We start from the raw sequence: 10,142 nt of genomic DNA, 5'->3' as shown, positions 1-10,142 counted from the left end.
GGCATTGTTGGGTAAGTATTCGGGTAGTACATATTCACTTCCGCGGGCTGGCTGGCTTGGACCTAGAAGAGAAATGGAATGTACGTGAAAACTAGTGTCTGAAGCGATGGAAAGAATAATTTCACGCCTTTAGGGTTAAACACCACCACCACCTAACAGCAAAAGTTATACCCATTTCCCAAACAGCATGTCACTAAAATAAATAGAGCTCTTCAAATCAAATAAAAGTAGGGCTGGATGACTGTTCCAACTCTTATGGGATTACTGGATTCATTTCTGAGAATGCTCAGGAAAACAAATGAGAGAAACTAAGAGTCGAAGGGGACATTAGAAATAATCCAAGGCCACCATTCTACCGACAGAAGAAGATAAATTCCTTGCATGGCCACAGGATAACGGACAAGCAGAGATGAGCGTCCGAGGCCCCCCTGGCCCAGGACCTCCCCACTAGCCACAGAAGGTCACACTCACGCACCCTTCCACTGCACGTACGTGCGTAAAACAAAGGCTGTGACTACTGAGGAAGGCGTCTGTCATCTACAGTAAGAGAAACCCATCTCCCACAGAGTCATTTCTCAAGTCAGAGAAAACACGCGCCACAGGAGAGAAGCGCGTTGCTGGACAGCGGTCCTGACATCAGTGCGCTTGGAGGCACCTGCGGGCGGCTGAGGGGGGGGGTGGGGGGGGGGGGGGGGCCCGCAGGGTCTCCTCGCGGCATTTCCCACATCTCCCCGCCAGCGGACGCTGCTGGCTGAAGAACCGCTTTGAGAAACTAGAAACTCTTCCGTCATTTGACTAAAAGAACAAACTAGAATCCAGTTTCTTCTAAAAGCTTCTTGGATACATACCTTTTTGTAATTTTCTTAATTATGTGACTCGAAAATGACCAAGATTCAAATTCAATATGCAATACGTTTTAACTTTTACTTTAACAAAATAGGTAAAAAAGGTTTTTTTTAACTTTTTAAAATTTACTTTTTAACACCTGAAGCTTAATTCCCTCTCTTACCTGAGGGATGTTAATTCCTTTTCTTATCTGCTCCTGCTCCCATCGGCTGAGCTCCTCGTCCTGCTCCCCAGCGACTAACGCGTCGTCATCGCTCCCCTCAATGCCTGCCGTGGGAGCAGAGAGAAGCGCGTCATGGCAGAGTAGACGGGACAGATGCTACCCTGACATTTCACAAAAATTAAGCAAAACTGCTGGTGCTGGCTCCCTTACTGAAACGTCTATTATGATCCCCACTGCCCCCTCCGGCGCTGCGCCTGTCTCACACACAGTGCCCCAGGAGAAAGCAGCATTCAGGTAGCCGTTAAAACCCTGGGTGGGTTTCCTAACCTCTGAGCTTGGCTGCGAGTAAGCTGGGGAGAAGCCCTAACGGTGCCTAGGAATGCAGAGCCCCTATGCGTGTGAAGGGCTCAGTGTTCCCCCGGCCACACAGGGGGTGCTCACTCAGACATCACGCCAGGGTGTTCAAAAAACCTCAGGAGGGAAAGTCCTCGTACACTAAGCAAAGTTAAATCATGTGGACTCTGCTTTATTTTCACTATCAAATCACACTAATGGCAACGAGCTTTCCTGTCCCGAATCAAACCAAATTACCTATCTCCTCGGCAATCTTCTGCCTCTGTGACTTCTCCTTCACAGAGAACACGATCCGGCGCTTCTCGTCGTCGTCTTCGTCGTCGCTGGCGTCATTCTCATCCTCCCGAACGAGGCGGCCTTTCCCGGGCTCGCTGTCGTGCGGCGGGAAGTCCCCCAGCTCCCGGGCCATCTGACGCTTCTTCCTCGCGGCGTGTATGAAGGCTGCGTCTGGGATTTCCCCTGCAGAGACGGGAGGATCGGAATCGGGTCGGGGCGTGAAGCTTCTATTTTCCTGAGAATATGCAGAGTGAGTCCCTGGCCGACAGCCTGGTCACAGTGGCGATGTCCTAATGCCGGCTGCTGCACCCCTTCCCAAACCGTGCCTGCAGCCACCGACTTCTGTCTAATTTAGTTTAAATGGAAACTCACTAAGGAAATGACAATGAGAACATAATGGCCATATGGGAAGATGTGTGCGTGGGGCAGTGGGGGGTTCACCAAAAGCAGCTTTAACTATTTTTTATCTTTCAGTAAAACAAAGGTAATAAAAATCATATTAATAAACTAGAACATAAAAATTTAAAAGGTGCCCAAACTTTATGACCCCAAAAAACACTTTCATCCATAGTATATTTCTCTTGCAAATCATTTTCAGTTTGCCTGTAAGCATATCTATACGTATAGAAGGCTAAGCAACTGGCCGGTAGATATGACATGCACTGACCACCTGGGCCCAACACTCAGGGGTTGCCATTCAGCAGCAACTTTGCAGAGTGCTCGCTCGCTCTCTGGGACCCCTCAGGGGATGTCGGACTGCTGGTTTCTGCCTGATCCCCTGTAGGCCAGGCCGAGGAACCCCATCTGCCAGAAGGACCCCGCTCACTCCGCAGACATCGTTCGAGCCCTGGCGCCGCCCCAAGTACGACTGGTTGGGGGAGGGACTGAGGGAGGTTGGCTCCAGGGTGTGTCCAGCCCATCTCACCCAGTCCCGGCCACCTTCTAATTTCCTTTCAATGTGCATAAATCCATGTTGTACTGGGCCTCTAGTTGACTATATAATCCTATACCTAATTTTTCTTCATGCAAAAACACAAGCTTTCGCCCTAGCCGGTTTGGCTCAGTGGATAGAGCGTCAGCCTGCAGACTGAAGGGTCGCAAGGGCATGTACCTTGGCTGCGGGCACATCCCCAGTAGGGGGCGTGCAGGAGGCAGCTGATTGATGTTTCTCTCTCATCAATGTTTCTAACTCTCTATCCCTCTCCCTTCCTTTCTGTGAAAAATCAATAAAATATATTTAAAACAAACAAACAAAAAAACCCCCAGAAGCTTTCCTCCATGTTGTTATTCTGCATAAATATAATTAACTAGAGGCCCACTGCACAAATTCGTGCGTAAGTGGGATCCCTCAGGCTGGCTGGCGATCAGGGCCGATCAGGGCCGATCAGGGCTGATCAGGGGGTGCGACCGTGGGAGGTTGGCTACGGGAGTGCACTGACCACCAGGGGGCATGCTGGGGTCCAGCCCCAGCAGGTCCAAGGTCTGCCCCTTGGTGGTCAGTGTGCATCATAGCAACCAGTCATTTGGTCAACTGGTCGTAACAGTCACTTAGGCTCTATATATATCAGCAACTTAACAGATAAAGTGTAATCTACTACACAATTAAATTAACTGACCTTTTTGCCTACAGTAACAATTGCCTTGCTACTTGTCAGATTGTTATTTTAATAGCTATATAATATCCCTTCAGGTGAATGTACCTTCATTACTAAGCTATTCCTCTCTGGCTACATATTGTTTCCAAGTATTACTCAAGGCAATACTGCGTGAGACATTACTTACTTGGGATAAACTTCTGGATATGGAATTGCAGGGTCATTTCAGGACGTTTAAAATCATTGCCAATAGCTTAAGGACTGTACCAATTAGAATGCTACTAGATCTCTATACGTAATGTTTTACAGCTTTACTAGCCCAGAGTAAGTGTTTTAAGTTTTATAAATGTTAATAAGTACCTTTTTGTAACTTAAATTCAGCTACTAAGCACGTAATTATTCAAAAGCTGATTAAGCAGTAGAGAGATCTGCAAACTATTTCCTATAGAAACGTACAAAATGAAAGAGGCGTGGACAGAAAAGTAACAGCTGCTAGTTTTGCTTTAGTAGCAGTTCTGAAGGAGCTGACACCTTAATCTGAAACACACAACGAAGACTTCAGTACCCTGTATCCTTTTCCCGAACCCCCCCTTTTGCTTTGACAACCCCACTGCCTGTCTGACAAGGACCCTGGCGGTTTCTAGTTCTCCCACTTCCTTAGACTTGCAGAAGGAAACCCTGGCTTCATACCCGGACACTGTAGAAAACACCACCCGGCTCACCCTTCCTCGCTAAGGGCCTTCACGGGGCCCGCTCTGGCGGCGGGCGAGGACACACCTGGACGGAGAACATTCAGAGACGACAGAGCGTTTGCAAAGGCTCCGCCGCCAGCCTTGGGCTTCTCTTCCTCCTTCTCGCTCTCCATGTCCATTTCCTCCTCCCCGTGCCCGCCCACAGCAGCGCCGTCTTCTTGGCCGGGGTCCTGAACATGCCCTGTTTTGTCCAAAGGTGGCTCATCTACAGTTTGGAAAAAATGAAAATGATTTAAAAACAAAAATCCATAAGTTACGGAGGGACTTTTTATTTGATTATGGGCTCAATTCATTAAAACGTGGACTATTTTAATTGTTTATAAAAACCTCAAACCACTGATGTATGACAATGAACAATCACAGGACATACCTGGGAGATGAAAACAATACAGGGGACAGAGCTGCATCTGAGGGCCCGTTCAGTCCCATCTCTAGTTAATGTGACCAAAGTCACATGACTCCCTCTGAACTCCGAGAGGTCACTGTACCCCTGGAAACATCATTCCATTTTCTATGTCAGTATTTCATTAAACGGGAAGCTCACTCCAGGCAGCTTTTATCAAGAACAAAGTTTATGGACCAGATCAATCTCTCTGGGATGAATGGTCTGGGGATACCTTCTAAGTTCATAACCACTGCCACTCTTCATCTGAAAGGCGGGCCCCAAAGTCACATTTACACGGTGGAACCCTGACCTCAAAGCCACATCTAAATATTTGAGGCCGAGTTTGTGACCGAAGCAGAGACAACCTGATTCTCCTTCTGGGAACCTAGAACTGGGACAGACAAGCCAGAGACCAGGTGGCACAAAGACCGACACGTGTGCCAGGAGGGGAGCTGCAGAGTGGCTGATGCCGCCTGGGAGAGAGGAGACTTTTTCCAGTTCTCAGCTCATTCCCCAGGCCGTTTCAAGACGGCTCTCCTGCCGCTGGGTTTTGAGAGCCTATAGTTGTTTACTTTACACCAAGTGTTTACTTCACTTATAACTAAACGGTCCTATTACCTCCTCCGTCCCGAGCAAAAATTAAAAAAATCAAAGTTTTCCACCCTGAAGCACTTGAACCCGGTCATGCACATAATAGGCACAATGAATATAAGGAAAGAGTAAAATCAAAGTTTTTCCAAATATGAGATACCCTCTGTTGTTTCCCCAGCACATTCCCTTCCCAAAAATTGCTCCAAAAGTCCTCTCCTCTCCTCAAACCAGATTCTCCCCCCGAGACAAGAGTCCCAGGGTAGCTCCCCACCCCCGCAGCCCCCGAACTTCTCCGAGAAGGGGTCCATCACTCCGTCTCAGGCGCTTTATTTTCCCGTTACCATCCGAGCGCCTCTGCCATGGACTTCCTCCTGAAGTGCATTCTGAGGCTGAGATTTTAAGATTCTCTATCAGAGGTACTTGGTTAGATGTAGTAAAAAAATACCCACTTCCTTCAGCTCTCAGCCAACATGACGAAACAGACTGCGGGGTCAGCCGGAGCAGGCATGCCGTGGTCATGGCTGCGACAGGCTGTAAGGTCCCAGGTTCTGTCAGGTCTCAGGTATCTGCTTGTGACGGAGCGAGGACGAGTCTCCACCCAGTGACAGCTGCACTGCTGTCAGCGGTCAGAGGCTCTGCTTCCAGACGTCTTCCCAGAGGTGCTGGCGCCCTCTCTCTAGGCTCCCGTGCCTCCGTGCCACTGCCACACGCTCCCACCTTGGGCTGGCTCGGCTCCCTCTCCCCGTCTTCAGGCAGACACACGCTTTGGTCCAGTGGCCCCTCTGGCTTCTGCCCGCTACTCTCTCTGCCAAACTCCCCAAGGAAGCAGCGGGGACCTGCTGCCTGTCCTCCGTGTCCTCACCCACCTGCGCCCCAACCCGGCAATGGCCTTTGTGCTCCCCCCTTCCTACCCGTCCACCTGCACACAAATAGCTGCAGCCACAGCGACTCTCTCCAGTGTCCCCGAGCCACGGGCAGAACGCCCTCCCACAACGGGCAGAGCGTGGCTGGTGGGCCACCCTGCCAGCAGCCCTGCGTCGGCCCTTGCTTTCCGGGCACAATTTCATAAAACTGACCATCCCCATCTGGAAACGTCCGTCTTTCCTCCTTCGGCCTTTCTGACTCCTGACGTCCTCGTGAATCTCCTGTGTGTCCGCTTTTCACAGGCAGAGGTCTCCCGTCCTCAGGAATGTTTTCTTCCTGCTGGGCCCGCACCCATCCCACTTCCTTGTGGTTTCATCATCTCAACAAACACCAAACCTAAACCCCCATCTCCACCCGTTCCCCGGCTACTCCACTCCAGTCCAGTTCAAAGGTGAACTGATCATTTCAGGAACCACAACACGAGGGTTCGAGTCGGTGCTGCGCTTGTGCTGAAGGTCACAGCTCGGCCTGTCTGGGGAGGCGGGCGGGAGGGCTGTGAGCAGGTGAATGACAGCCCCGCGGCAGCACCATCCTTCAGGGGACAACGACAATGTGTGACCCCGACTCCACCTCGGGGAGGACACTGACCGAGTCATCTGGTGGGAGTTCGTGGAAGTGGAGACAGAAGATGTCACAGATGGCGGCTTCATAAACCTCGTACCTACTGAGATTTTGAAACCCAACAGGACGTGGTCCTTTCTCGGTCTCTCTTCCTGACCTCTCTTGTATTATTTCATCATACACAGTTGCTGGAAAAACGAAGCAGTCTTCTCGACTCCAAGATAATTGGTTCCCCTAAAAATACTCCTCCTCCCACCTGCCACCCCCATTTCTGTATGTAATACATAATTATTCTCAGTCACCTGGCATGGAGCTCAGATTTAACCAGTTCTTTTTAAAAAAATTTATTGATTTTTAGAGAGGAAGGGGGGAGGGAGGGAGGGAGGGGGAGGGAGAGGGAGAGGGGGGAGATGGGGAGAGGGGGAGAGGGAGAGAGAGAGAGAGAGAGATTGGTTGCCTCCCGCATGTTCCCCAAATGAGGATCACACACAACTTGACCAGGAATCGAACCCATCACCTTTCAGGGTATGGGATAATGCTCCAAGCAATTGAGCCATATCAGCCAGGGCTTCCCTATTTTTTTAAAACATGTTTTTATTGATTTTAGAGAGAGAGGAGGGGAGAAGGAGAAAGAGGTAAGAAATGTCAATCGATTGGCTGCCTCCTGAATGTCCCCCACCAGAGATCAGCCTGCAACCCAGGCATGAGCCCTGACCAAGAATCTAACCGGTGGCCTTTTGGTGCATGGGTCACCGCTCTACCACTGAGCCACACCAGCTGGGCACGGCTATTTTTCAATCCAATGGCTAAGGCGTACATCAAACCTGCCAATTCTTCCCTTGGAATGTTTCTCAAATAATGCTTTCTTTCCACTTCTTCTCTTCCACCCACAGCTAACATTTTAAACTCATCCACAATTTCCCAGCGAGACAGCAAAAGCCCCGGTCTTGCTCAACTGAGATTCCTGACCCACTAATAATGGACCAAAGCTGACCCTTGTGTTTAAAGTGCTTCAGGCCTCCAACCTCTCCCGGTGCCAATCCATGCTGCATGCGAATACCAGGTTAAGGTTTCAAAGGCATTTATGATGTCAGCACCCTGGCAATCAGACACGAAACATCCTTCATAATCTGTCAACAACGTCCCTCTCACCCAAACCCCAACTTCCTCTGCCAGCGCCTGCTCTGGCCAGGCCGCTGCTCTTTTCCAGAACAGCCTGGTCACCTTTGTCTTTGCTAACAGCCATACCTTCCCTCTTCCATGTTGGAATTTAAATTGCCTAAGTCCCAGCTGCAAACCTACTTCACCTATGATGCATTCCTTCTCCCGCCTCTTACAAGTGTAGTTACCCTCAAACAATTCACTGGGCATTTCGTCAACAATGAGTCCAGTTATACATTTAAATGACGTCTCCAAAATAGACTGCAAATTCGAGATACCGTGATGTATACTGTTTTACATGAAGCCTGTAGCTGAGAAACTGGGAAATAGTAATTCTGTCTGTAATTCCTTAAAATGAAGGGCATTTGCAAGAGCTAAGCCAGACCACAGCACACATGACGGAACGTGAGCCACGTCTGCCCCGTGGAGGCTGGGGAGTGGGAGTCGGCACCAGACGCAGGGCCCTCCTACGCCTTCTCAGAGTCAGACCCGGCACAGGCACCACGAGAGCGGAAAGCCTGCTACAGACACACACACACACACACACGAGCCTGCACAGCCTCCCTCAGAGAGCCGAGCCGGCTCAGGACCAGGACAGCAACGCCTCTCTCTGTCCCACGCAGGCTGGGCACAGGTAAGGAGAGGGCAGGAGGCAGCCAGTGCAGTGGGAACATTCCGGGGGCCCTGACTCTGTCTTTTTAAAAAACGCTTTTACGTTGCAACTGTGTCATCATAAGAGAACTGTATCGCCGCCGCCGTTGAGACCCAGGACAGTGGTAGAGACACGCAGACTAACCATGCAGACTAACCATCGGGTTCACAACACGCAGCAAACCCACCCAGTCCCACGGGAAGGCTGCCGGCGTGACGTTCCCAAAGGTGCCTGTTAGTCTGGTACTTACTGTCGGCTGACGAGTTGAGTTCTGTCTTAACCTTCGACTTTTCAAGATCTTCTTTATATTCTTTCTTAAGTAATTTTACTATCTTTTTGCTGTAACTTGATTTCTTCACTTTGAAAACTTCTTCATTTTCTTAAAAAAGAAATTAAACAAAGTCTGTAGCAACTATTTTTGGACACACACTTCCCTGCTAACTTTTACATGATCTTATGTGCTTTTCAAACTCTTTCAAAGATACACCCTTGCCGAGACCGGTTTGGCTCAGTGGATAGAGCATCGGCCTGCGGACTGAAGGGTCCCGGGTTGGATTCCAGTCAAGGGCATGTACCTGGGTTGGGGGCACATCCCCAGTGGGAGATGTGCAGGAGGCAGCTGATCGATGTTTCTCTCTCATCGATGTTTCTAACTCTCTCTCTCCCTTCCTCTCTGTAAAAAATCAATAAAATATATTAAAAAAAAAAAAAGATACACCCTTACCCCCCAAGTCAGCTGCATAAACTCATCTGGAGTAATGAGCACCCGAGACTTTTTAAAGGACAAAAAGCATGTCAACTGCACTTTCCGATGACCGATCCCCTTCCTCCATCACCTGCCCCAGGAGGAAATCACTGGGCGAGCCCTCAATGGGCAAAGGCCTCCGGGGCTGAAACAAAATATCCGAGACCAAGGGTGCTGCTCAGAGCCGGCAGCCTGGGAGCCAGACCCGGCCCCAGCTGACACACTGTTATTTCAGGACGAAGCTGACAAAACGCTTTTCAAAAATAAGTTCTGGTGATGTCTCTCTCCGCTTCCATTGGAAGAGTTTCAAGTCAGCCACAAGCCTCCCAAATGGCCCTCCCGTCTTCAAAACAGAAACAGCGATCGCTGTCCTCAGAAAGGCCGAGGGGAGGCCGCCCGCCTCACCCCAAGATGCAAACCAGATTCCCCCAAAGCCTCGGTCCCTCCTTCCACACCACGGACTCCCGGGGTCCCACAAACACCCCAAACCCTGAAGGCTCAGCGCCATCAGAACGCTAAGCGCCCTGCAGCCGGGCCCCTCCCAGGGGCGGGAGACGCAGCCCCGTTACCATGACCCCGTCTCTCTCCGTTGTCCAAAGGTCGGCGCCCTCTACTTCCAGGGGAAACTGAGGCTGGGCGATGCCAGGCACGGGCCCAAGGCCGCTCCGAGCCGGAGCTGCAACGCGGGGCTTCCGTTCCCAGACCCAGGATCGCGGCTGGTTTTACAAACCCGGCCTCCGGGTGGAGGATGCGCGGGCAGACGGAGCACCGAGGAGCGGGTGAACCGCGGGGCTCTCGACCGCCGCCGTCCCCGAAGCACACGGCCGGGGCAGAGGCGGGGCAGGGCCTTGGGCTCCCACCCGGGCGTTCAGGGGGGCCGGTCTCAGCGCCCCGGAGGAGCGCCCTGGCGGGTGCACGGGCGGACGGCTCGGGGGAGGCGCTGTTGGGAGAGGGGGTGGCGGCGCGGGAGCGCGTCCCGGCCGGAGCAGGAGGCCGCGGGCGGGGAAGATGTGCCCCGGGGAAGGGGCTCTGTCGCAGGGCGGGCACCGGGGATGCGGGGTCCCGGGCGACGCGCGGCGGTTACCTTCCTCCTCGTCCTGGAAGCTCAGCAGGCTGGCCCGCGGCACCTCTTTGTTC

The 10,142-nt window shown here is 51.5% G+C and overlaps 1 protein-coding gene across 1 annotated transcript in view; it reads right to left on the bottom strand.

Annotated features, from left to right (window-relative positions):
* PAXBP1 (PAX3 and PAX7 binding protein 1) overlaps positions 1-10,138 on the bottom strand; it is a gene marked incomplete at its 5' end in the record, with an annotated part of 32,674 nt that extends 22,536 nt beyond the window's left edge. Inside the window, 6 exons of the mRNA XM_015560259.1 lie at positions 1-62; positions 1,010-1,113; positions 1,601-1,822; positions 4,012-4,191; positions 8,511-8,639; positions 10,090-10,138. The exon at positions 1-62 is cut by the window's left edge and continues 17 nt beyond it. Coding sequence (XP_015415745.1) covers positions 1-62; positions 1,010-1,113; positions 1,601-1,822; positions 4,012-4,191; positions 8,511-8,639; positions 10,090-10,138 — 746 coding nt within the window. The remainder of the gene's footprint in view (positions 63-1,009; positions 1,114-1,600; positions 1,823-4,011; positions 4,192-8,510; positions 8,640-10,089) is intronic.
* Positions 10,139-10,142: the final 4 nt, after the last annotated feature.

The sequence above is a fragment of the Myotis davidii genome, unplaced genomic scaffold (assembly GCF_000327345.1).
Source record: "Myotis davidii unplaced genomic scaffold, ASM32734v1 scaffold170, whole genome shotgun sequence".
NCBI classification, from domain to species: Eukaryota; Metazoa; Chordata; class Mammalia; order Chiroptera; family Vespertilionidae; genus Myotis; species Myotis davidii.
This window is presented reverse-complemented; position numbering and strand designations above follow the sequence as displayed.